The 27,037-nt window shown below is 41.6% G+C and overlaps 1 protein-coding gene across 3 annotated transcripts; it reads right to left on the reverse strand.

Moving 5' to 3' along the window:
- Positions 1-515: 515 nt before the first annotated feature.
- CS (citrate synthase) lies at positions 516-26,589 on the reverse strand. Of its 3 annotated transcripts, none has more exons than XM_077757502.1 (12): positions 26,391-26,589; positions 25,673-25,776; positions 14,132-14,182; positions 13,583-13,690; positions 12,169-12,234; positions 11,609-11,740; positions 11,163-11,351; positions 2,738-2,937; positions 2,064-2,193; positions 1,838-1,939; positions 1,405-1,614; positions 516-856 (listed from the first exon to the last, which is right to left on the reverse strand). In XM_077757502.1, the coding sequence occupies exons 2-12, from the start codon at positions 25,718-25,720 to the stop codon at positions 686-688; spliced, it is 1,407 nt and encodes a 468-aa protein (XP_077613628.1). In that variant the 5' UTR covers positions 25,721-25,776; positions 26,391-26,589; the 3' UTR covers positions 516-685. The 3 variants fall into 3 exon arrangements, with proteins under 3 accessions (XP_077613628.1, XP_077613630.1, XP_077613629.1); XM_077757504.1 differs by lacking the exon at positions 25,673-25,776 and adding an exon at positions 14,582-14,691 and having other exon boundaries at positions 26,391-26,588; XM_077757503.1 differs by lacking the exon at positions 25,673-25,776.
- Positions 26,590-27,037: the final 448 nt, after the last annotated feature.

Here is a 27,037-nt window from a genome sequence, read left to right on the forward strand (position 1 = left end):
CCCTAAGCTTGAGGTGCAGCAAGTACAGAAAATCTGGAAGGAGGGGAATATTAAAGCAGTGGGGAACAAGATACTCCCAGATCTTAATTTTCATGGGATAATTTTAAAAGAGAAAAATCAAACATTGGGTGCCAATTACAACAAATGCCATGGCCTTTATGGTCACCTGGTAGCATAAAAAAAATGCCAAAGTGTCTGCCTAACCCAACAGGTCTTTCTAGGAAGTGTCTGTGTGCATGGGAGAGAGCAATGGGGCTTCAGAGAGCTGATAATCCAACATGATTCTTATGGAAACAGAAGGGGCAGAGTCCTGATTTCCTGGTCTATGGAAGGCTGGGTTGACTGCAGATTCTCTGCAACCAGCTTTGACCCAGGGAAAGAAGAGTCAGATTCTCACTCTAGAGATGGTAGGGGGGCTCAAACCTAACCCATACCCCATGCATTAGTCCTGGTCACCCTACAGTTGGATGGGCAACTCACCAGGTAGGAGAAAGGAATTGGTTAGGGAAGAAGGGGTTACTTTTTATCTTTTAAAGTCTTAATTTCTATTTTAACTTCAAACTTATTATCAGTGCCTCAGATACAATTTAATCTTAAATCTTAAAAAGCCCCCTGAAACAAAACAAAATTAGACTTTTTTTTTAAAGCTCCCTCACTTTCTAGTAGTTTCCTCCAGTCTCCAGTTTTACCCTGACTTAGAGTCCACAAACTTCATCAGACCATCCGTGCTCATGGACTTGGGCCTCTCTAGTGGGAAGCCCAGGGCTCGGCTCCAGATGAGCTGTGCCAGTACCCCCAGTGCCCGTGACACCCCAAACAGGACTGTGTAGTAATTCATCTCTGTCATGCCGTAGTACTGTAAGATAAAAGAGAAAAAAGTTTTGTTAAAGACCCTGAGGTAATAGCATGCACAAGTCCAGGGTGATAGAGACCTTAACAGAGTTGGCCTTAAATAGAAATGACACTAGGAGGAGTGCCCAGGTAGCTCAGTCATTTAAATGTCTGACTCTTGGTTTCAGCTCAGGTCATGATCTCACAGTTCTAAGTTCAAGCCCCACATCAGGCTCTCTGCTCTTAGCGCAGAGCCTGCTTCGGATCCTGTCTCCCTCTTTCTCTGCCTCTCCCTGGCTTGCTTGCTTTCTCTAAAATAAATAAACATTAAAAAAAAAAAAAAAACTTTAAAAAAGAAAGAAATGACACAGGCAAAATACAGTAATTGGGATTCTGAAAAGAGAGTACCCCTTTCCTACTGCCTGCATGTACCCTCCGCCACAGGCAACTTTATCAAAAGGATAAAGAAGGCAGTATCAGTCCTTGCTCTGGCTAGGAAGTTGATTTTCTACATGGCAGAGAACATTAGGGTTTGGCACAAATTAAAGGGAGAGCAGGGAAGGAAAGACTCACCTGAAGCAGCACCCCACTGTGAGCATCTACATTTGGCCAAGGATTCTTGGCCTTGCCCTGCTCTAACAGGACATTGGGCACAATCTTGTACAGCTGAGCAACAAGCTTAAACATGGAGTCATGAGGCAAGTGTTTAAGGGCAAACTCTCGCTGACAGGTATATCGTGGATCCGTCTTCCTTAGTACTGCATGGCCATAGCCTGGGACAACCTGTAAAGAAGGAGGTGAAAAAACCAGTTGTATTCTCAAGTAGAAATTCTTGTCTTTTCTAAATTCTTCAGGATAGACAAATTGGTGATTGGGGGAGGGAGGAGAGAATTTCTTTCTCTAACACAGGGACCTCTCTCATTCTTCATTCTGTTTTCTTTAATTTTTCTAAATCACACAACTTGGGTCTTGGCTTCTTTCCTAGTTGCTAAGCATCTCTGCTTACCCGTCCTGAGTTGAGCGTGTTCCATATGTAGTCTCGTAACTTCTCATCTGACACATCTTTGCCAACTTCTTTCTGTAGTTGTGTCAGCCAAACAAGTACTTCCTATGGGTAAGGTTTCGGGAATAAGACAGTGTCAACACATATGCCAAGAGAGAACAGCAAGATCAGAAGAAAAGCATGGGAGTAAGAAAAACATGAAGCAGGAAAAGAAAAGTAATAGTCCTACCTGATTCGCCAAACCATGTAGGGGCCCTGCTAGCCCGTTCATGGCTGCTGCAAAGGACAGGTAGGGGTCTGAAAGGGCACTGCCCACCAAGTGGCTGGTATGGGCACTTACATTGCCTCCCTCATGGTCACTGTGGGGAAGTAAGAAAGGAGAATCAGAAGAGAAGAAAAATGGGCAGACTATGGAAACACAGATTTCGCTGTTCTCTTATCACATGCTAGCCTAGTTATGGGCTCACACTAGTTCTGGCCAGTCAGTTATACAAAAGCTTTTGTAAGAGATGTTCCAATCTCATTACCAGCTTTTGTTCACTAATCCACAGGGCTGGAGAGGTTACTGGTTGATGATGCCTGTGTGCCAAGCTCCTGGACTCTCATTCCAGCTTTAATAACAATAGCCAGAAGAGGGAGCTCCTGGAAAGCTGAAAGATCACCTACTATGAGCAATTAGTACTTTTCTCCAGCTTCTTAGAAACCTTACTTTGTTCTTAGAATGGTTGTGATTATTTCCCTCCATCTCTGGACTTCATTTACTAGATTCCTTTCTTGCCTTGCATGCCATGTTTCCATCTCCTTGTTGCCTACTGCCTGTTCCCAGAAAAGAATGTTCAGGAGCTTTCCTTAAAATTTTCTACCAATCCAGGCAAGGGGCTATGGTTGCTGGGTCTAGCTTACCTGTGGATGGTGAGGTACAAACGCATGAGCTCAGTGAACTGAGCATCAGTATAGCCTAACATGTTGGTGAAATTGTGGGACCAGTCTAGCTTAGAGTCAATGGCCCCAATACTGCTGCCCTCCCGGTAGAGATTCCGGTAGATTTTTGCTGCAACACAAGGTAGCTTTGCGATAAGATCCATACAATCTTCATAAATCAACTGATGTGAGAAGAGGAAAATGGAGAAAAAAAAAAAAAGAAAAAGATTTATCAACAAAGAATTAGGCAAGGATTCTGTCTGTCCTCCATGGATTAGGCTATTTGGTTGATGTTCAGTGGTTATATATGGAGGCTAACAACAATAACCATTTAACTAAATAACTTTTATGATCCAGGCTCTGCATTAAGTGATTTACACATAATATCTTGGGTATATTAAGACATTATTTTGGGGTGCGTGGGTGGCATAATCAGTTAAGCATCCGACTCTTGATTTCAGTTCAGGTCATGGTCCTAGGCTTATGGGATTGAGCCCCTAATCAGGCTTGTGCTAGGTACAGAGCCTGCTTGAGATTCTCTCTCTCTCTGCCCCTCTCCCCTACTCACACACTCTCTATTTTTCTTTTTTGTTAATATTTTTTTTAATGTTTTATTTATTTCTGAGAGAGAGAGAGAGACAGCGTGAGCAAGACAGGGTCAGAGAGAGAAGGAGATACAGAATTAGAAGCAGGCTCTAGGCTCTGAGCTAGCTGTCAGCACAGAGCCTGATGCGGGGCTCGAACCCATGAACCGTGTGATCATGACCTGAGCCAAAGTCGGATGCTTAATTGACTGAGCCACCCAGGCACCCCTCACACACTCTCTAAAACAAAACAAAACAAAACAAAACATTATTTCTAATTTTTTTTAGAAAATTAGAAAAAATTTCTGCTACTCTACCAAGTACATAATGACCTCCATTTTAAAGGTGAGTAAACAGGGGCGCCTGGGTGGCTTAGTCGGTTGAGCGTCCGACTTTCGCTTAGGTCATGATCTCGCGGTTCGTGGGTTCGAGCCCCGCGTCGGGCTCTGTGCTGACTGCCAGCTCAGAGCCTGGAGCCTGTTTCAGTCTGTGTCTCCCTCTCTCTCTGACCCTCCCCTGCTCACGCTGTCTCTCTCTCTCCTAGAAATAAATTAAAAAAAAAAAAAGACTTTAAAGTGAGTAAACAGCTCAGAGCATTTAGTTAAATGGCAAAGTCAGATTTTGAACCCTTTTATGTGTTTTTTTTTTTTTACAAATAGTTTATTGTCAAATTAGTTTCCACATAACACTCAGTGCTCATCCCCACAAGTGTCCTCCTCCATGCCCCTTTTATGTTTAATCATGATCTTTCCCACTACCTGACTTTGCACTCAATGAATGTGCTAAGACACTACCTTTTAACAATTAATTCTGTTCCATCTTTCAAAGAAAATTCACCATATATGCCAAGGGTCACACAGTGGCATTTAATTGTTAGTTAATAACAAAGGTTTCCATTTTTTAAGCACTTACTAACAGGCGCTATGATATACTATTCACATTATTTTCACAATAGTCCTGTAAAGTAATATATCCTTCATTTTATAAATTAAGAAGTTGGGGTTTGGCTGGGTTAAGTTACACGCACAAAGTTATTCACTCAGATAAAAAGCATCATGTAGCTTAAATAATTTTTAACTCATGGACAGTCTTATTTCATCTATACCCTTACTTTCTCCTCTTACCTCCCAAGTTATTTTGAGTGAATTCCAGACATTATATATTCCAACATGTAAACGTTTAAGCATATATCTCTATAAGATAAAAGCTGTTGGTAAAAACGAAATCACAAAACCATTATCCCAAAGGAAAAAAAATTAACAAATCCTCAATATCATTAAATATCTACTCAGTATTCAAATTTCCCTGATAATAAAGCCCCTCACCTCAATTATTTAAGACAGAAAAGTCCACAGTGTAATCATCTCATGTCTCTGAAGTCTCTTTTAATCAATGTTAAGTTCCCTGTCATGCTCTCCTTTTTAAAAAAAAAAAAAATTATTTTTTATGTTTTAGAGACAAAGAGCAAGTAGGGGAGAGGGGCAGAGGGGGAGAGAAAGAAAATCTTAAGCAGGCTCCATGATCAGTGTGAAGCCCACCACCGGGCTTGATCCCACAACCCTGGGATCATGACCTGAGATGAAATTAAGAGTTGGACGTGCCACTGAGGTGCAATTCCCCTAGCCCCCACCGCCCCCCCACCACTTTTTCACTTTGCAATTTATTTGTGGAAAATCGGATCACTTGTTCTGGAGAATTTCCCAGTTTAGATTTGGCTGGTTATATACCTGTGATGTCATTTAACATGTTCCTCTACATTTTCTACAAAACTGATAGTTAGATCTAAAGGCTTGAGTAGATTTTAGTTCTTTTTTTTTTTTTTTTTTTTTTTTTTNTAACCAACTGAAATTTAAACTTAAAAAAAAAAAAAAGACTACCTGATAAATAGTGTTATGTTCATTTATTAAGAGAAACACTAAAGAAACAAAGAGACATAAAGAGAGTGCCTGGCTGGCTTAGTGGGTAGAGCATGAGACTCTTGGTCTTGGGATTGTAAATTTGAGACCCACAAGAGATTACTTAAAAAAAGTGATAAACATAATCCGGTTGCCTCTTTTGTGATGTTAACAGTTTGCTCAATTCTTGTGTGTCAATTTTTAAAAAAATGTTTACTTTGAGAGAGAGAAGAGAGAACGCATGGGGGAAGGGCAGAGAAAGAGAGAGAGAATTCCAAGCAGACTCTGAACTGTCAGCGCAGACAAGGGGCTCCAACTCACAAACCATGAAATCATGACCTGAGCCAAAATCAAAAGTCTGGGTGCTTTACCAACTGAGCCACCCAGGCACTCTTCTTGTGTGTCAATTTTATCTTCTCAAAGGGAATTTTAAGTTCCTTAGGGACAAGACAGGGTTTTGGTATTTTGTTTTCTTTTTTTAAATAACTTAAAAAATGTATTACTCAAATATCTAATATTAACTATAAAAAAATATATATATATATATTCAGTGAATTCTGTAAATGCTACTAAATTCAATATGAATACTGCCAAAATTAAGGGTGCCTCGTGGCTCAGTTTAAGCATCTGACTCTGTATTTTGGCTCAAGTCATGATCTCATGGTTCATGAGTTTGAGCCTTACATCAGGCTCTGTGTTGACAGTGTGAAGCCTGCTTGGGATTCTGTCTTCCTCTCTCTCTGCCCCTCCTCTGCTCTCTTTCTCTCTCAAAAGCAAGTAAACATTTAAAGAATATACTAAGGGGTGCCTGGGTGGCTCAGTCGGTTAAGTGTCTGACTTCAGCTCAAGTCATGATCTCATGGATCGTGGGTTTGAGCCCCGCGTTGGGCTCTGTGCTGACAGCTAGTTCAAAGCCTGGAGTCTGTTTTCGGATTCTGTGTCTCCCTCTCTCTCTGACCCTCCCCTGCTCATGCTGTCTCTATCTCTCTCTCTCAAAAATAAATAAAACATTAAAAAATTTTATAAAAAAATAAATTAAATAAAAAATATACTAAAAAAAGAATATTGCCAAATTAAAAAGTTACTTAAAAATTTTTTTTAAAGTTTTATTTATTTCTGATAGAGAGAAAGAGAGACAGCATGAGCAGGGGAGGGTCAGAGAGAGAGGGAGACACAGAATCAGAAGCNGCTACTTGAAACAAGAAATACTCAGCTAACAACTGCAAATTCTCAAGAGATTACTTACATGACAATCATACTATTAACCATACTTCCTTGCAGATTTATAACCCCCAAGGAAGTAGGCTGCTTCTGGAAGCCTGCACCAAGTATATGCAGTTCTAAGAGACCTAGACTGATTAGCAGAATGGCAAGAAGGAAAGGATCCTGGGGAAGATAAATTATTATCTGTGGTGTATATACTAACTTGCAAAACTATTTGGAAAATATGAATGGCTACATCAAAAAGAAGCCACATAAAGGAGATTGTGTCATCTTCTACTATTGAGAATGAAGTTTATAAAACAACAGACCAGGCATAACAATATAGGATCCTTATACTGCTTTTTGCAGTGGTCAATGTTGTACAGTCAAGGAGAGATCAAAACAAAACAAAACAAAAACTGACAGAGAACTCCTGCTATTTCTTCTTCAATAAGCTAAGACTGAGGTGCTATTTAGCTATTTGTACAACACATTCTTCATTGATAAAGCCTTGGGGAAAAAATGTTAAAATATGCCAACATCACAACTATCTGGAATAAAGGTTATAAAACTGACCACCAACTTATCATCATCATCATCATCATCATAAGCCAGCATCTCTATGGATAGTAAAATCCTGGTCAGGTAGTTAGCAATCAATCATTATTATTATTACTATTATTATTTTAAAGTTTATTTATTTTATTTTATTTATTTATTTTTTAAATATTTTTATTTATTTCTAGGAGAGAGAGAGAGAGACAGAGAGAATCCCAAGCAGGCTCTGCACTGGTAGTGCAGAGCCCAATGCAGGGCTCAATCTCATGAATGAAGAGATCAGGACCTGAGTCAAAATCAAAAGTCAGATGCTTAACCGACTAAGCCACCCAGGCGCCCCAAGTTTATTTATTTTGAGAGAGAGAGAAAGAGAGATAGCAGGAGTGGGAGGGGGGTGCAGAGAGAGAGAGAGAGACAGAGAGAATCCCAAGCAGGCTCTGCACTGGTAGTGCAGAGCCCAATGCAGGGCTCAATCTCATGAATGAAGAGATCAGGACCTGAGTCAAAATCAAAAGTCAGATGCTTAACCGACTAAGCCACCCAGACATCCCAGCAATCAACCACTATTGAGATGACACAGAAAAAGAAGAGAGCCCCTAGAGTGAAGCAAACTCAAGTTTGAATCTGGTCTCTACCACTTATTAACTGCATGACATGGGTAAGCTATTTCATAGCTCTAATCCTCAGTTTTTCCATTCAGTAAAATGAGAGTAACAAATAATATCTACCTCACAGGGTTGTTCTGAGGATTAAATCAGTAATGAATGTAAAGCATTTAAGCACACTATTGGCATGTTTTCAAGAAATATTAGGTATTCAGATGATTTTACCATAAAAGCTTCCAAACCTCTGTATACCGTTTTTAGGCTTTACAAAAGATGGCATTACTAGCAAAACTTGATGGGTCAGGTACTTTGCAAATTTTACTTAATACAGTATCTTAAGGGTACTTCACAATTAAATAGCTAATTGCATCATTGTAATCTCCTGGTCATGAGTGAAGTCACTCAGAAAAAGACCTAACTTTTTCAACTCAATAGATTATATTATTTCTCTCTGTTATGGAAGAAATGTTGTAGGCTGTAGATCATCCTCTTGATGTATATGTTAAAAAACAACAGTATGAACTAATGGTTCTAGTAAAAACTCAGATCATACATAAACTCAACATAAATTAAAAAAAAATTTTTTGGGGGCACCTGGGTGGCTCAATGGGTTGAGCATCTGACTCTGGCTCAGGTCATTATCTTGCAGTTTGTGAGTTCGAGCCCTGCTTTGGGCTCACTGCTGTCAGCACAGATCCTGTCTCAGATCCTCTGTCTTCCTCTCTCTCTGCTTCTCCACTACTCACATGTGTGCTCTCTCTCTTTCAAAAATAAATTAAAAAATAAAAAAAACATTAAAAAAAATTTTAAATCTTTAATTCTTTTTTTTTTTTTTTTTTAAGGTTTTTATTTATNGATCATGACCTAAGCGAAAGTTGGACACTTAACCGACTGAGCCACCCAGGCGCCCCTCTTTAATTATTTTTCAATGAGAGACAGAGCGTGTGAGCAGGGTAGGGGCAGAGAGAGGAGGAGACAGAATCCAAAAGAGGTTCCAGGCTCCAAGCTGTCAGCACAGAGCCTGATGCAGGGCTCAACTTGTGAACCACAAGATCATGACCTCAGCCGAAGTTGGACACTTAACTGACTGAGCCACCTAGTCGGTTGCTCCTCAACATAAATTTTTAAACAGAAATAACCAGCTGAATGATGCCATGTATTTCTACTTAAGTAGCCTATGGTTAAATTAACCAAGACAGAGAACTGATTAGAAATAGTGTGTCTGACTTTTGAGAGAGACACATGATGTAACAGCAAAAGTGCATGAACCTCTACTAAACTAGCTACTGGAGCTAATTTTTGTGCAGTGTGAACTTACCAGACACACATCCTAAGGTTGGCAAATGTATCAGTACTGCTTATAAATATTCTCCCAAAGATTGGCAGAGTCCTGAAATATAACATGTTTACCTCAAGACAGCCATCCTCAGATGACAACTCAAAGAAATTAAGGCAGAACAATCAGTCAATGGCCACATGTTGAAAAGGAGGCAACAGCAAGCAAAGGAGTACAAGATTCATTTTGATGATTCAATAAAGAACAGTATGAAGCAATGAAGCATGTTTGGATGCGCCAGAATGTCTTACAGGCATCTACTGTAAAGTATGAAGAAGCTATTTTCTCCCCTTCTCATTACAGTCAAGACAACAGCATTGTAAACAATTACAGGCACATCTGAGTGGCCAATTTCTAAAAGACAAGTTATTTATTTATTTTTTATAGCAGGCTCCCTGCTGGCAGTGCAGAGCCCAACGTGGGGCTCAAACTCCCGAAACTACAAGATCATGACCTCAGCCAAAACCAAGAGTCAGACGCTTAATCAACTGAGCCACCCAGGCACCCCTAAAAGACAAGTTTTAAAGTAGAAGAACTGTTGGTCTTGATTTAACCTTTTCTGTTATGATGACCCACACAAATAACAATTACTTGAATAGCATTTAAAAAAGAAAATGGAGGGGTGCCTGGGTGGCTCACAGTGGTTAAGCACTGACTCTTGATCTTGGCTCAGATCATGATCTTATGGTTCATGAGTTTGAGACTCACACTGGGCTCTGTGCTGACAGTGCAGAGCCTGCTTGGAATTCTCTCTCTCCAAATAAATAAACATTAAGAAATATATACACACACACACATAAGAGAAAATGGAAAGCAATATATTCAGATTATACAATCTTCTGAATGTGCTGATATATGGCTTTATAAATTCTTTAAGTGCTTACGAATGTGTATATTTTCCATCCTTCCTATACCTTCCTTCTCTCTTTTTTTTAAATGCTTATTTATTTTGAAAGGGGGAGAGAGAGAGAGAGAGAGAGCGAGCTCTGAAGACGCAGAAAGAGATATTCTCATGCAGCCTCTGCACCATCAGCACAGGGCCTGATGTGGGGCCCGAACCCATGAACTGTGAGATCATGACCGGAGCCGAAATCAAGAGTTGGTCGCTTAACCAACTGAGCCACCCAGGCACCCCTATACCTTCCTTCTCAATGCTAACCAGACTAATTTAAAACTCTCCTTCCCCCTTTCCCCTACTAACAAATACAATTTTTTATACACAGTTGGCATTGAGTAAATATTGACCAACCAAATGAAGCAGGATTTGCCAAAACGCCAAGGGAATTGCATCAGACCAGTGGGTCATGCTATTCTGCAAAAAGGAACCATTCTGTTCCTATATCACCTGTCTCCAAATAAGAAAAAGAAAATGAGATGTCCTACAGTAAATCAAGCCAGTTAACTTGTAATTTACAGAGTTTTTCTGAGTACTATGTGGGGTATTAGAGAGAGGATGGAAGGAATTATGTACCATATGTTGGGACAAGGCACAACAGTCTTCTTATACTCTGACCAGTTCAAACATTTCATTCTCAAAAAATAAAGCTCATTTGTTTCTGGATCCGATTTCCAAGATACTAATGACCCTTCTGCTACTGACGGGTATTTTGAGCAGGACAGTACAGAACTGTGGCTAACTGGCCTCAGTCCTTCTGGACTCTAGAACTGCTTTAGTTTCCATTCACCAAACTTCTCAAGGTTCTCCTTATTTGAAGTTAAGAACAAGAAGGGACATTTTGGGCTAGGGTAAGACTACTCTGAAATCTTCCTCAGGGATCCTGCAATTAAGTCACATCCTTTTCAGTTTTCCAACAGCTCGTGTAATCTATTACAGCAAGATTACAGCAAGAATTGTAGTTTTTGTTTTAAGTAGGCGTCACGCCCAGCACAGAACCCAATGCAGGGCTTGAACTCATGATCGCAAGATCAATACCTGAACTGAGATCAAGAGTCAGATGCCATCCAAGTGCCTCCTAAATTGTAGTTTTTTTTTTACATGTATATCACCCTAACCAAACCGATAACCTTGGTGATACAAAGCGTGCTCCATTTATCTTTGCGATCAAGGACTGAAAAAAAAAAAAACAAGCCTAAAATAAAAATTTATTAAAGGAGTTTCTGGCATAACTCAGAGAAGTAATTCTCCAAAACATTCCTTTTTCTTCCGTCTTACTGAAGTCCCTTGAATCCTCAACACACATCAATCATTGCATCAAAATTTCATACCTCCCAGTACTTGGTTCGGTTGATACCCTCTGCATATGCTCGGGCAAAGTTACTTTCACTGTTGAGGGCTGTAATGGCTGCACTGAGCTGAGACATGGGGTGTAGATTGGTGGGAAAGTTGTCTAGCATGGTGACAACATGGGAAGGTAGAGCTGCCCTCTTTGCCCACTCTTTTGAAAGCCAAGACACCTGTGGAAAGGGAGACATTAGTCAGAACACTAGGTGAGGAATAAGAAGAGAAATAAAAAGACAGTGACATCTGAGTGAAGAAAATCCAAGAGAATACAACCCAATCCACTTATACAGCAGAAGTCTGTTCTGATTCCTTCCCCTCACTATACATCTCTAAAAACTACCACCCAGAGACAGATCAGGATTAAGTGTCCGAGATTAGAGAAAGGCAAAGAAGGAGGAGAATGAGAAGGACTAATATCCTTCTGCTTTACCTGTTCCTCTGTTGGGATTTGTCCAGTTACCAGCAACCAAAATAAGCCCTCCGGCAGGGGTTCTTCACCTCCTTTAGCCTTGGGCAGCAGTTTCTGACATTCAGGGATACTGTAGCCTCGGAAACGGATGCCCTTGAGAGGGAAGAGGTACAAATCTTAAGTTTATTAGCCTAGAAGTCACATAATTGACTAGTCCCACTCTTAACAGATCTTTCAACAAGTTAGAAAGGCTCCATGCCCAAAGCGGGGCTTGAACTCACGACTGTGAGATCGAGTTGGAAACTCTACTGACTGAGCTGCCCAGATAGCCCTAGAATATAATTTTTAAAGCTTAGATCTCCACATAACTTAATTTTGCTTGATACTTTTAGTTTTAATCATTGATATATTAAATACGTATACTTGTTCTTCAGTTATCCTATATGAACCTATTTTCCATCTTCCAAAACATGAAGGCAGATGCTTTATTTTGTTTTCCTTACCTTCACTGGTCTAATCCATGCTGTGCACAATAGTCATTAACTCAGCAATTAGTAGTGATTGACATGAAGGTCTCTTACCTCATCAGGATCAAGAACTGATGTTTCATAAACCAATCCCTTCATGCCTCTCATGCCACCATACATCTAAAGAAAAAGACAGATATAACCAGTAATCAGAATAATTCAGGCTATAGCTTGTTAGTGCTTCATGGGGTCTGAAAGGGGAAATTTATTCTCTGATTTGCAAGACTTCATCTGTGGAAAGAAGATTCCTGAGGAGGTAACATACTATAAAATGGGACTTTGCAAGGAAGAGGGCTAACATTGGGAATGAAATTTTTAAGTTGAAAAATTGCTATCTTTATTTAAGGTGTCTGACTCTGTTTCCTTTTCTTCTTGTATTTTTTTTTAAAATGTTTTATTTTTGAGAGAGAAAGAGAGAGAGAGACAGAGCAGAAGTAGGGGAGGGGCAGAGAGAGACAGAGACACAGAATCTGAAGCAGGATCCAGGCTCTGAGGTGTCCACATGGAGTCCAATGTGCGGCTAGAACTCACAAACCTTGAGATCATGACCTGAGCTGAAGATGGACGCTTAACTGACTGAGCCACCCAAGTGCCCCTCTTGTATTTTTCTTCTACCCACTCTTACCCTCTCATTCTCATCAACCAAAGTAAACAGAATGAGTTTTATAATAGGGAAGAAAGATAGAGACCAAAGGCTAAACACTGCTGTGGAGTTACCATTTGAGCTGCTCAGACTCTTAGGGCTGGAGAAGAAGCCATCTTAAAGTTCTTCTAGAGAGCCTACTAGATCCGTGGTATAGCTAGATGGTCAGGATGGCATTAACTCTAAGTTTAAATTTTTTTAATGTTTATTTATATTTTATATTTGAGAGAGAGAGAGAGAGAGAGAGAGACAGAGACAGACAGACAGACAGACACATGGAGACAGAATATGAAGCTGAGGGGCGCCCGGGTGGCTTAGTTGGTTGAGCGTCCGACTTTCGCTCAGGTCATGNTGAGCCACCCAGGCACCCCATGGATGGCATTAACCCTAACAGACAGCTCTGGCCCCAAAAGCTGAAGGGCTGAGAAAAGGAATAGAAACTTCATTCATCCCTCCCCATACTTAAATTAGGTTAAGCTCAACTATTAAATTTATAGAGAAGAACAGTCTAATTTTTTTTTTTTTTTAAGAGAAAAAGAGTGAGCATGAGCAGGGGAGTGAGAGGGAGAAAGAGACAGCGCAGAGCCCAGCATGGGGTTTGATCCCGTGACCCTAGATCATGACTTGAACCAAAATCAAGAGTCAGATGCTCAACTGACTGAGCCACCTAGGCACCCCAGAACAGTCAAATTCTAATGAACGTCTTAAGCTCCACCTTTTCCACATATGGGACAGAATGCTTCTGAACAGTCAGTGAAGAGAATGGTATTTTTGTTGAAGTACATTATGGAGCTACTTTTTCCAGCCAAACCCCACAACTCTTACCATGTCCACAGTGATTTGGCCCACTACTGTCTTGCCATGTTGCTGCCTGAAGGTCTTTATTCTGGCTTGCTCCTTGGGTATCATATCTGCCAATATGTCTTTCAGATTCTAAAAAGAGAAGTAGAAAGGCTAAGTGATGGTCAAAATGTTGATTAGATTTCCTACAAAGTAGGTATGTTAAGACATCTTTTTAGAATTTGGCTTTCTCAATCTGCCAGGGAAATCTGGCCAACTATTCTGCACAGATGAGTGGAAAAGAATTAAACAGAAAGGGAGAGGAATGAGGAGTTATTATTGGGTCAGAGTTTCAATTTGGGAAGGTGCAAAAGTTCTGGAGATGGATAGTAATGATAGTTGTACTTAATGCCACTAACCTATACACTTAAATAGTAGCAATAATAATAGTTACAATAACAGTAACAACGGACACCTCTCAGAGATACTCAAGATATATGAGAGGCTAGGTGGCAACCAACTGCTGCTTACCGCCCCCTCAATCCCAGGATCAGATTGCCTCAATAATTCTTTGTCCTCTTTTCCAAACCTTACCGTAGTGGAAGCACTGGCATGCCGAGCAGCAAGAACAAGACAGGATGCATTCTGTAAAGAAAACACAAAACCTTAAGCAACCGTTACTCCTCCTTCCTATGTATTAACAGGAAGTTGTTATAGCGACTCATCCTCTCTCAGTCTCTCCATCTTAGCCTCTAAGGACAGTCTGACATGAAAAAAAGTTGTAAAAGGCCCTGTACAGCTTTGAAAGAGTTCCTAGTCTGGAGGCAGTAGCAGATTTAATTCTGCTTCTTGCATCCATAGCTTTAATAGCATTCCCTGGGGAGAGATTCTTTCTCATTATCTGGATTTCAATGCTGGGCTTGGTTAGGCACAGAAAAGGTCAGAGAGGCAGTTGTTAGAGTACACAGGCCATCCCAATCTAGCTGTCAATAGTTCTGAGTGGCCCTGAGAAAAGCAAATGAGGAAACTGATCAACTACTTAACCCTGCAGTAAGCTCTGTCCAGCACCTAGTCTTTTGGCAGCACTTCAACCTCTCCAGTCTAGGAGAGCCCACAGGCAGAGGCAGCCTTTCACGACACTACTTCAAAGGTTCCTGGAAAAAGCACACAGAAGACAGAACATCTACGATGTAACAACTGACAGACTATGCAACAACAGCTTTGGGGAACTAGAAAACTGGAAAATTCTCTTCTCCTAAGTACTGAGAGAAAATAATTATTAAGCTAGAGTTGTATATCTAGATGAGGAAAAAAATCTTAACAAAGGGGGTGAAATAAAGACATTTTAGATAAACAAAAGCTGAGTTTATCACCTACATACCTATACTAAAGGAATTTTTAAAGATATACTTTAGAACCATATAGACAGGTCTGAGATTCAAGGCAACCTTCACTATAAAGGTAAGTTGTGTAGCTATCCTAGGTTTTCTTTGTTTAGAGAGATTTTTTCTCCCCAAAAGAAAAATTACTTTCTATGAGAAGATTGCTGAGTTGCAACATAAAGTTCAACGCTACTTTTGAAAAAAGAAAACCAATTACACTACTAAGTGCCTATGTATGAAGTTTGACAAGATTAACTTTTCTGCACATTATTTTGAAGATAAGATAGTGTAAGCCTCATTTCCCTCATTATAAAACTGGTGTTAAATACTCACCACACAATCTCACAGGATTCTCTTGTGATAATTATAATGATAATTACAAAGAAAGCACTTTCCAAACTAAAAAGATTACACATACACACAAACTAATCCAGGAGCAAGATCACACCTTTCTTCCTTTTGCCAAAAGGCCAGATACACTTTTTCTTGTAACTATTGCATTGCTGATTACACTGAAAATCATTTGAAGCAATAGTATTGTATAAATTCCAAAACACTACATGCCTATATGAGAATTCAGTAGGACTGGAGTTTTTTTTTTTATAATTTAGTACCTGTCTTTCTGTTGGGGAATAAGGGAGAACTTCAAAGGGAAGAGATCCTTCAATAAAGGTTATTTTCAAAAGAATCAACTTGTTAAAAAAGAAAAAAAATCAATCCAAAGCTAAATTCGGAGTACAATGTAAGCTATGTTCCTAAAACAGAGGGGGAACCGGGGTGCCTGGGTGGCTCAGTCGGTTAAGTGTCCGACTTTGGCTCAGGTCATGATCTCACCATTTATGAGTTCGAGCCCCACAAAGGGTTCTGTGGACAGTTTGGAGCCTGAAGCCTGGTTCAAATTCTGTATCTCTCTCTCTCTCAAAAATAAACAAACATTAAAAACAAATTAATTAATTAAACAGAGGGGGACTGCCTCAGCTTGTTAACCAGGACTGTCCTTAACTCCTTTCATTAACTTCCTAAAGAGTCTCCTCTGGCTCACTGAGGACCATTTGGGCAAGAAGTAGGCAGCACAAACAGGTCTTTAGCCTCTTCACCCAACATGGGGCAAATGGGAACTTGACCTAGCACCTAAGAAATATGTTTACTTTTTCTTACTAGTCACCAAAAAGTGAACAAAGGAAAACACGTGAATAAGTTCTATTCCATGCTCCATGGTCCCACAGATCCCCTGTTACAGAAGGGCTACCTCCCAGAGACTACCCCAGCCCTGTAGCAGATCTTTTAATTGTGGGTGGTTGGTTATTGTTGTGGTTTGGTTTAGTTTCTAAAAAGGTTACAGGGGGGGCGCCTGGGTGGCTCAGTCGGTTAAGCGTCTGACTTCGTCTCAGGTCATGCCTTCACATTACGTGAGTTCGAGCCCCACGTCAGGCTCTGTGCTGAAGGCTAGCTCAGAGCCTGGAGCCTGCTTCAGATTCTGTGTCTCCCTCTCTCTGACCCCCGTGTGCTCACACTGTCTCTCTCTCTCCCTCTCAGAAATAAATTAAAAATAAATAAATAAATAAATAAATAAATAAATAAAAAGGTTACAGGGGAACATATCATCTGAGAGAAGAAAGAAGTTAAAATCTCTCCATAATGGCAATTTTCCCATTTTTAAATCATCTTTTTTTTAATTAAAAAAATTTTTTTAATGTTTATTTACTTTTGAGAGAGGGGGAGACACGACAGAGCTCAAGTGGTGGGGAGGCTCAGAAAAAGAAGGAGACACAGAATCTGAAGCAGGCTCCAGGCTCTGAGCTATCAGCACAGAGCCCAATGTGGGTCTCGAACTCACAATTGTGAGATCATGACCCAAGCTGAAGTCAGATGCTCAACCGACTGTGCCACCCAGGCGCCCCTCATCTTTAAGTTTCTATACAGCAGGCTTAGTCAGAAGAGCATGCAACTCTTGATCTCAACATTGTGAGTTTGAGCCCCAGGCTGGGTGTAGAGATTACTTAAAATTAAAATTTTTCAGGCGCCTGAGTGGCTCAGTCCGTTGAGTGACCAACTCTTAATTTCAGCTCAGGTCATAATCTCAGGGCTGTGGGATTCTAGCCCCACATCGGGCTCTGTTGTGGGCATGAAGCCTGCTTAAGACTCTTTCTCTCCGACTCTCTCTCTCAAACTAAAGAATAAACAAATAAACAAGCTTCCTTCAAATAAACAACTTCCTTCTATCCAAGCTCTACTGAGTGAGTGTCCATATCTTAAGATGAAAATGGAATCCCCCCCCACCCCCGGTCGGAAGCTTTTCTTCCACAAACATCAACATAAAACAGCTTCTTTCCCCCTTGTGAGAGGGAACTGCTAGTATCAATGAGCTGCTCTCTTCTTTTACTTCAAGATAAACAAAAAACAAAAAAGAGGAAATCAGAAAGAAAGGATGGAAGATCACCTAAAAATGCTGAGAATGCAACATCATTTAAAGGACTCAACTGGGTCATCACTGCCCCTTCAGTTAGTCATTTCATAGATCTATTTATATGAACGCTACTTTACGAGAATGCATAGGAAAAGAAACTTAGAACCAAACTATCACTCCACTTCCAACATCAGCAGTCTTAATTTCCTTTGTGGTGAGTGTCTTTGCCATTTAATGCAAGGAGCCTCAGGAGTAGCTTAGAGGGCTGATCTCAACTGTCCCTAATCTCCATCAGCAACACTTCTTGGCCAGATTTCCAATTTGCAAAGCAACATTAGTGTATGGATAGCTTGGCTATGTAGTTACAGAATAAAGCTAGTATATTCTGTTTCTATTGCCCTTCTCTGCCACTTATTAGCTGTGTGACACTAGCCAAGTCATTTAATCTTTCTGTGCTTTAGTTTCCTTATCAGTGAAACAGGAACAATAATAGTATCTATCTCAAGGTATTGCTGTGGGGATTAACTAAGTCAACACTTATAAAGAACTTAAAACCACTTCTGGCCTATAGCAAGTACCTTGCATTTGTTATATAATAAATATATAAAATTACAAAGTTTGGCCATTTTCTCACACCCTTCAATATCAGGATTAGTCATAATTTTAGCTAACTCCGCAGCTTAAAAGAAAACTAAAGAAATTAGAAGGATTTTATTTTATATTTTTAAATGTTTTATTTATTTTTTGAGGAGAGATAGTGACAGTGTGAGTAGGCGAGGGTCAGAGACAGGGAGACACAGAATCAAAAGACAGGCTCCAGGCTCTGAGCTAGCTGTCAGCACAGAGCCGGACGCGGGGCTCGAACCGTTGAGATCATGACCTGAGCCAAAGTTGGACGCTTAACTGACTGAGCCACCCAGGCGCCCCTAGGATTTTAAGGCAGCAATTCAGTGCTGTAACCACTCAAAAGGCTAGAATAGGAATAATTCAAATTCGAACAATTGGAATTAGGAAAGAAATCTGGGTTCTAGCCCCAGCTCCATTACTAAATTAACAGACATCGAAAGCAAAACAATGAACTATAGTTGGCCCTTGAACAACACAGGAATTAGGGATGCAGATCCCCCATGCAGTTGAAAATCTGGGTATAACTTTTGGCTCCCTCCAAACTCTACTACTAAAAGCCTACTGTTGACCAGAACCCTTTCTGATAACATAGTCTATTAATACCTATTTTGTACATTATATATTTTACCTACTGTATTCTCACAAAAAAGCTGAAGAAAATGTTACTATAAAATCATAAGAGAAAACACATTTGCAGTACTGTACTGTAAAAATCCACATATAAATGGAGAAGCACAGTTCATACTGTGTTGCTCAAATGTCAGCTGTATTGTTTTCCTTCCCTTCTCCACGTTTAGGATAACACTCAAGTTATTGTAATAACAGCTCAAAGTCTGAGTTAAGGCTCTAAGAAGGATATATATAAAGGTACCCAAGTCTTGCTATTTAAAATATGACTGCTGGGGGGCGCCTGGGTGGCTTAGTTGGTTAAGCGTCCGACTTTCGCTTAGGTCATGATCTCGCGGTTCGTGGGTTCGAGCCCCGCGTCGGGCTCTGTGCTGACTGCCAGCTCAGAGCCTGGAGCCTATTTCAGAGTTTGTATCTCCCTCTCTCTCTGACCCTCCCCTGCTCACGCTGTCTCTCTCTCTCTCCTAGAAATAAAAATATTAAAAATAAAATAAATAAAATAAAATATGACTGCCTACGGGCACCTGGGTAGCTCAGTAGATTATGTATCCTGACAACTGGTTTCAGCTCAAGTCATGATATCATGGTTCATGAGTTCAAATCTCTGCATCGGGCTTCAAGCTGTCAGCACAGGATTCTCTCCCTCTCTCTGCCCTTCCCCTGCTTGCGCAAGTGCTCTCTCTCAGATCTTAATGTTTTTAAATAAAATATGACTGCCTAGCCAACAGCACTAGCATTACTTGGAGCTTGCGAGAAATGCAGACTCTGGGGCCTCACCTCAGACCTACTGCATCCAAATCTGCAATTTAACAAGCTCACTATATGATCCACATGAGCAATAAAGTTTGAGATACATACATAGCCGAAAGTGTTAAGCAAAGGAGCAAAAGGGTAGAATGCAGACATCCACATGAGCAATAAAGTTTGAGATACATACACGGACGAAAGTGTTAAGCAAAGGAGCAAAAGGGTAGAATGCAGACGCTGGGATATACAGTTATTAAAGATCAAGTCTTAAATCCAGGTTCTGCTACTACCTAATATGTTACCTTGGCTATATGACCTAACTTCTGTAAGTCCCAGCTTTCACATCTCTAAATTGGCAATAATAGAGACAATTTCAAGGTAGAGTAGTAGACTGTTCAAAATAATCTGCAAGAAAGCATCTAGAACAGTGTTTTCTGCATAAGTGAGTTCAATAAATATGTTTCTTAGAAATGTGTTGGCCTATTATCTAACACCTCAGGTGTCACTACTCTCTCTCAGAGCTGGATTCCAGGAAAGAGGCAGTCAGCCCTAAAGAAGGGGTGAATGGATAATGCCCTCTACCTGTAGAACAGGAAATAAAGCCCCAATTTCCTTTTTAAGGACCTTAACGGCCTACTGATGAAGAGGGGAGGAGTCTCAAGAACAAATGACTAGAAAGGAGATGCTGGAGGACTGGCACACCCAAGGCTACATACCTCATTTCATCTACCCCCCAGCTGCCAAAGAGACATGCTCAATAGTTTTGTATAGTACATGCAGGCTATACTCACTGATGGGACAGGCAGACTGTAAACCTCTGAGTCATCCCTGAACTTTCACCTACCAGCTCCGCCTCTAATTCCGGAGGTGTGGCAACTAGGCTTTTGGCTTCTGGTAGCAGGCCACGTGTAGAGTCACCCTACTGGAACAGCTGTCTGGTGAATCAGGGAATCACCTCATTCAATAGGTCAGCTCCTTCATGGGGAGAGATAGAGTGAGCTGCTTCCAAAGACAAGGGCCTGGCTCACATGTCTGACAGCCACGTTTCTCTACAGGGTGGGGGTGGGGCTATTACAATCAAGAAGAGGCTTTTTCAAACCTTGAAACACTGCCATCCCTTGCAAGAACTCTTCTAGTGAGTTTGCTATTATTGATGGAAGTGGGCTGTGACTCTCAAATGTACTAGAACAGAAAAATATAATTAAAAGAATTTCTATCTTAAAGGGCCAAGGGAGGAAAAGGACTGATGGGACATGCAGAAAATTCTGCCAAAGATTTGCCTACAATACTTAGGGTATTTCTGGAATAAGATATTGGCAAAATCACCAAAAATCATCAGCAACTACTGCATCCTCCCTCAAATTCTAGAAGCCACAGAATCCTATTTGTTTTTGGGTTTTTTGTAAGATTTTATTTTTAAGCAATCTCAAGACCCAAAGTGGGGTTTGAATTCACAACCTCGAGATCAAGAGTCACACACTCCAGGGTGCACCTGGGTGGCTCAGCTGCTCAAGGGACTGACTTTTGATTTTTGCTTAGGTCACGATCTCATGGTTCATGAGATGGAGCCCCACGTGGGGCTCTGTGCTAACAGCAGAGTGCTTGGGATTCTTTCTCTCCCCCACTTCTCAAAAAAATCAATCAATATTATAATAAAATAGACTTGCACACTCCACTGACTGAAGCCAGTCAGTACCTCCAGAATCCTATTTGAATAAGCACTTAATAAAGTGGTTATTTCCCTCCTACTCCTCTTAGCCTGTTATCATTATTGGTCCACACCTAGGACCTTTATTCCATAGAGGAAAAGCCAAATTTTCTTTGATCCTCCATCCTAGACACATTTAGAACATGTCTTACAACATATGCAAGAGCTCTAGCATTACAAGCTTGAGAGATGCTCTTGATTTTAATGGAGCCCTTGTCCTTCATCAAAAAAAGATCAGAGCTTGCCAAGCCAGCAGAACTGGCTTAGCTGATGAAGCAAACATAATGCACTAATAACTGGTAGGAAAAATCTTCTGCTGCAAAGGCTTGCAATGCAGAAGGAACAACTTGCATTAAGGGAGAAAGAACACACACAAGACAAAGACTCCTCTCTCCCCAGAACCAGGTCAGAGAACTAAAGCCATTTAACATGTGTTTCACAATGGTGATATTGGAAGTCGGCCTGCAGTACTTGGTCAGGCCACTTAACAGCCTGAGCACAGTATCTTCAGGTTTCATACTCTGACCTCCTTCATATTCACAGGAGTTCCTTAATAATTCTACCTAATTGTCATTTTCTAATAGAGTCTTCCCTAAAGACTCACTCCAAGGAAGACCACAAAGGACACGAGTATAACCTCAGAAAAGAATCAAGAGCCCTAATTTTCCTTTTAGTAGAAATCCTAACTCTTCTTTAACAAATATTTTCCAAACACCTACTTATTCTAAATACACTAAGTGTACACTTGTGAATAAAGTATACAGGACCTGCCCTCCTACTACTTTCTTAGGAACTAGAAACTGCTCTCACTTCCACTAGGAGTTCCTTTGTAGTTTCAGCACCTAACACTTTGGTCCAGAAATTTACAAGATACTTCTGAAGGCTTTTGAAAAAAAGGCCTACAAAGACAAACCTAGAGAAAATAGCCTAAACGGACTATTGCCTAGTATAGTTACTTCTGAAGCCAAATTAAAAAAAAAAAAAGTTTATTTGAGAGAGAGAGGGAGAAAAAAAAATGAACGAGTGGGGGAGGGGCAGAGAGACTGGAACAGAGGATCTAAAATGAATTCTGTTTTGACAGCAGGGAGCCGGATGTGGGGCTTGAACCCACAAAACATGAGATCATGACTTGAGCTGAAGTCAGAATCTTAACTGAGCCACCCAGGTGCCCCTGAAATTAATTTTCAAAATAATCACTAATTCCAAAAAATAAAAAAATTAAACGGCCTAAATACTCAAAATTTTATATATATATATGTATATTCTCAATAAAGTTGCAAACAAAAGACCTGTATGTTTCTTTACTGGTCCACCAGGTCGGTCAACAGAAGTGGTTGCAAAAATACAAGTTTCCAGATCCTATCCTACCTTTGCTGAATCAGAATCTGAAGACAGGAATCATGAATGTGCCATGTGAACAAGCAACCCAGGTGATAATGCCCACTGTGAACTCACAGAACATTTAAAATGGTAACATGTTAAAAGGAATACAGGGACCTAGGGGTGCCTAGCTGACTCATTTGGAAGAGCATGTGACTCTGATCTCAGGGTCATGACTTCGAGCCCCACAATGGGTGTAGAGATCACTTAAATAAACAAAACTTAATTTCACATCCTACTATATGACACAAAGCACTAAACTAGGCCAAAAAGAATTACTATATAGCTCTAGAGATCCACCACATCTGGCTTCCTGCCTTCTGTCCATTTGAACTAGGAATGCCAGCCTTCTCTTCTAATGACTTACTTCAGCACTGCTCACCTCACTGCTTCCCCACATCCATGTACTCATCTGCTACCAATCTAAAGGCCAGTAGGAAGAACAAATGCAGTCATCCCACCATTAGCATATGATGAGGCTTTTTACTCTCCATTTTCTCATCTTTGGCCCATCTAGTAAGCATCAAGGAACTGCCATCACTTTGGGTAGGCTGTGATTTGGACACTTGCCTTTAAAAGTTCTAGGCTGTAGGAGCCCCTGGGTGGCTCCATCAGTTAAGTATCCAACTCTTGGTTTTGGTTCAGGTCATAATCTCATGGTTCATGGGAGTGAGCCCCACGTTGGGGTCTGCCCTGCTTGGGAGTCTCTTTCTCCCTCTGGCCCTCTCCCCTGCTCATTCTCTCTCTGTCTCTCACACAAAAACAAAACAAACAAACAAAAAAGTTCTAGGCTGTAAGAGCACCTGGTTGGCTCAGTTGGAAGAGCATGCAACTCTTGATCTTGGGGTCATGGGTTCAAGCCCCATGTAGGTGCAGACGTTACTTAAATATATAAACTTTAAAAATGTTTTTTAAAAAATAAAAGTTCAAGCCTAACTACCATTTCACAGAAAAAAACTGATCTAGTGTTGTCGAACCCAATTTCAGACTAGGATTTATACTGTTCAGTAGTATAGGTCTACTGTAAAGGAATCATGGGTATAATTTAAGTGTTTTGAAAGGGTCTAGAAATAATATAAAAATACTTTTGCCTTGATTTTTTTTCAAAGTTATTGAACATTCTAGCTTGGAGGGACAATTCTCAATGGTACAAGAAATAACAGATTTGTTGGGTTGCCTGGATGGCTCAGTGAGTAGAGTGTCTGACTTTGGCTCAGGCCATGATCTCTTGGTTCATGAGTTCAAACCTTGAAGCGAACTCTCTGCTGTCAGTGAAAAGCCTACTTCAGATCCTGTCTTCCCCTCTCTGCTCCTCCCCTGATCACACTATCTATCTCTCAAAAATGAATATTAAAAAAAAAAGTAACTAGGGTTTAAGTTAGTGTTATAGGAGTCCAGGAGTGAATTAGTGACCATACTCTAATTCCCAGCCCAAATCCAGATCCAGATCACTTGTGAAAAGATAGTACACCACAAAGCGAAGGCACTCAGACCTAATACTAAGGCCAATGCTTAGTATGAATTCATTTGGATAAACAAGTCAAATAATCTCAAGGCTCTGAATTAGTCTATCTCCCCAACTCAGGTGTTCATTAAATTACCTAAAAGTGAGTAGGGTAGAACAATGCAACAATGGCTGGCATTTATGTCACCTAGCATGGTCAAAAAAATCTCTTCTCAGGGGTGCCTGGGTGGCTCAGTTGGTTAAGCATCTGACTTCGGCTCAGGGCATGATCTCACAATTCATGAGTTTGAACACTGCAGTTGGGCTCTGTGAGGACAGCTCCAAGCCCAGAGCCTGCTTCAGATTCTGTGTCTCCTCTCTCTGCCCCTCTCCTGCTCACGCTGTCTCATTTCCTCGAAAATAAACAAACATTAAAAAAATAATAAAAGTCCAACTCTTGATTTCAGCTCAGGTCATGATCTCCAGATTTGTGAGATCGAGCCCTGCATTGGGCTCCATGTTGGACGTGGAGCCTACCTGGGATTCTGTCCCTCCCTATTCCCCTGCCCTTCCCCCACTTGTGCGTGCTTTTGAATGTTAAAAAACAACAACAAAAAAACCTCTTCTCAGAAAAGTGAAACTACATCTGACCTTGAGAATCAAAGTAGTAGGGGTCAGTTCTCTCAGATCAGAAAACTATCTATTTTTGCTCTTTAAAGCCTACCTTAATAGCAACAGTAAAGCTGAGTTCCAGTTAAGTTGCAGGCTAATCTGGAAAACTCAGGCAGGTGCTAGCAATGCTGACAAAATGAAAGGCTTCTTGGTATCCTGATCATTCTGCTTAGATCTCAGGAAATTTCCACTCCTGTGTTTTTTGCTCATTTTAAGAGTCAAGAGCCTTCAAATGGCTTCCAATTTACAGGTTTCTGGGATCCTCGGGTTCATCCCTAACAGGAAAGTAAACAAAACAATAATGATTCTACAATTATGTAGCGCTGTCATCCCAAAAGCGTTCTGAGCTTCCCCAGAAGCTTAAAAGACAAAATAAACTCAAAAGGTAAATTCTAAAGTTTTTTCAAATTTGCTGAAGGGTTAGATTAACTGGTCTGTGTTAGCAACTCTGGAATGAGCTAATTATAGTATCGTGTCCCCTATTCTGCCAAAACACTATCTAGAACTTGCTTCATTTCCCAAGAGGCTTCCTTACCCTGTTCCCTGGCAGCAGAAGCAACAGTCAAGACAAGTATCTCCCAAATGATCAGCCTCCACCTTGCTGCTGGGTACCTGGAAGAACCCCAGTGTAAATTCTACAGGCTTGATCTTATCTGTCAACCATGCAAGATAACACACAGCAAGCCGAAACCATTCTAAGACTTTCCTTTCCTTCAGGTGCTGGCAGCTTTAATCTGCAGAAGAGAAAGTATAAATTCTTTGCAGAAGTCAAGGTCATTTGTGGGACTGTCCCTGCTTGGATTAGAAGACTGGAACTACCCCCCCTCAACACAGCAGTTTCTCTACTTAAAGGGCTAAGCTACCCAGAGGCAAAAGTACTGGCAGTTTGAAGTTGAAAGTACCATTACCTGCAACAATATTCATATAATCCAAAGGCAACAAAATTCAAGGAAATTGGGGCCTCAAAGAACGAGAGGAATCTCTCCTGGGTAGAGTAGACTCAAAAGCAATGGCTAAACCTGAAATAGTAGAATTGGTCACGTGACCAGCAACACACACACACACACACACACACACACACACACACACACAGACTCTCTCTCTCTCTCTCTCTCTCTCCTACCCAGTTATCTTCACTTACTGGCCTGCAGTTTGGAGGAACAATCTTTCTGGTTCCTTCTCCAATCATATGTGATAATCATGCAGAAGGCTTTACAGAAGGGCTCCACCCCATCCAAGCTCCTCCTATATGAAGAGTAAGTGCAAGAGTCCCAAGGACAAAGAGGACCTGAGTCCCACTCCACCAGAGGAACTGCTAAAGCTTGGTCCCTAAAAGCTTCAAAATTTGGGTTGGAGAAATGGAGAAAAGGCAGTTCTGGAACTGACGAGGCCTTCCCTACAAATCAGAAGCCGAAATCAGCCACCGCTCCATCTCTGGTCCAGGGACAGCGCGCATATCTCTTCACTCCTGCCACTTCTCCTTCCCCCCTCACCCCCTCCTCCAAACAGGCCCTTTCCCTAACTCCAATGGAATACAACACCTATGTTCTCCACTGGCAGCTCCTTTTCCCAGAGCTCTTCACCCTAGACATGCAGCGTGACAGTAGCAGCTAGGCTCTCCACCCGCCCGAAACCGCATGCCGGGGGCGGGCAGCGCTCTCTTTACCCGGAGGGGCACAAGGCCAGCGTAGCACATGGCCCTGGGAGCTCCACAGAGGTCTGGCGGCCAGCCAGGCGCAGGGCCCCTTTAAGGAGCGCTGGGGTGCGTACGGGTAGGGGAGGGAGACCCTGGCGCTGGAGGGCCTGCAGTCGCCTCAGCCCCACCCCGGGGCCGCGCGCTCCCTCCCTTAGTTGCTCACCTTGGCTCCGAAGAGCCGGGCGGCCGCAGTGAGTAAAGCCATGACGGGCGAACTCGGGGATCTGGCGGGGAGGGAAGGAAGGGACAGAGCTGCAGCAGGAACGGGAGCCGCCGCTGCAGCAAAGGCCGCGCTGACGGGTGGACAAGGTTGAAAGGAGGTGGCTGAGGGAAAGGGTAGACAAACCGGCGGCGGCGCCCAGCCCGGGGTCCTCAGCGAGGCCCCGCCTACTGCCCGAAACCGCTCCCGCCCCCTCTCAGGGGATTCACCTCCGGCTCGGCCATTGGCCCAGTGTGCATGTAGGCGGGACCTGAGCCGTTGACAGCAGTTGTTTCAGGCAGGATTGGACCGCCTGGGTTAGGCTAATTAAGGATGGGCGGGGGGGCGTGGGGCGTGTAGATGACTAAGTATGTGCCTGATAACTCAGTTAACTTCCTTCTTAGGCTTGCTTCCCTCTTGCCCTTAACACATTTCGGATTAGTTCTCAGGTTAATAATGAGAGACAAAGTCCCAAGGACTCCGACCTTGGAAGGTCCTCGGAAGCCAATCCTTTAATATACTATCATGGCTACTGATCATTGCCGGCACCTCCTGCCCCGCTGGCATGCTTTCTTAAAGAATGTCTTTGGTCAATGACTTAATGGCCATAG

The sequence above is a fragment of the Crocuta crocuta genome, unplaced genomic scaffold (genome assembly GCF_008692635.1).
Source record: "Crocuta crocuta isolate KB4526 unplaced genomic scaffold, BGI_CrCroc_1.0 scaffold549, whole genome shotgun sequence".
In the NCBI taxonomy this organism is placed as follows: domain Eukaryota; kingdom Metazoa; phylum Chordata; class Mammalia; order Carnivora; family Hyaenidae; genus Crocuta; species Crocuta crocuta.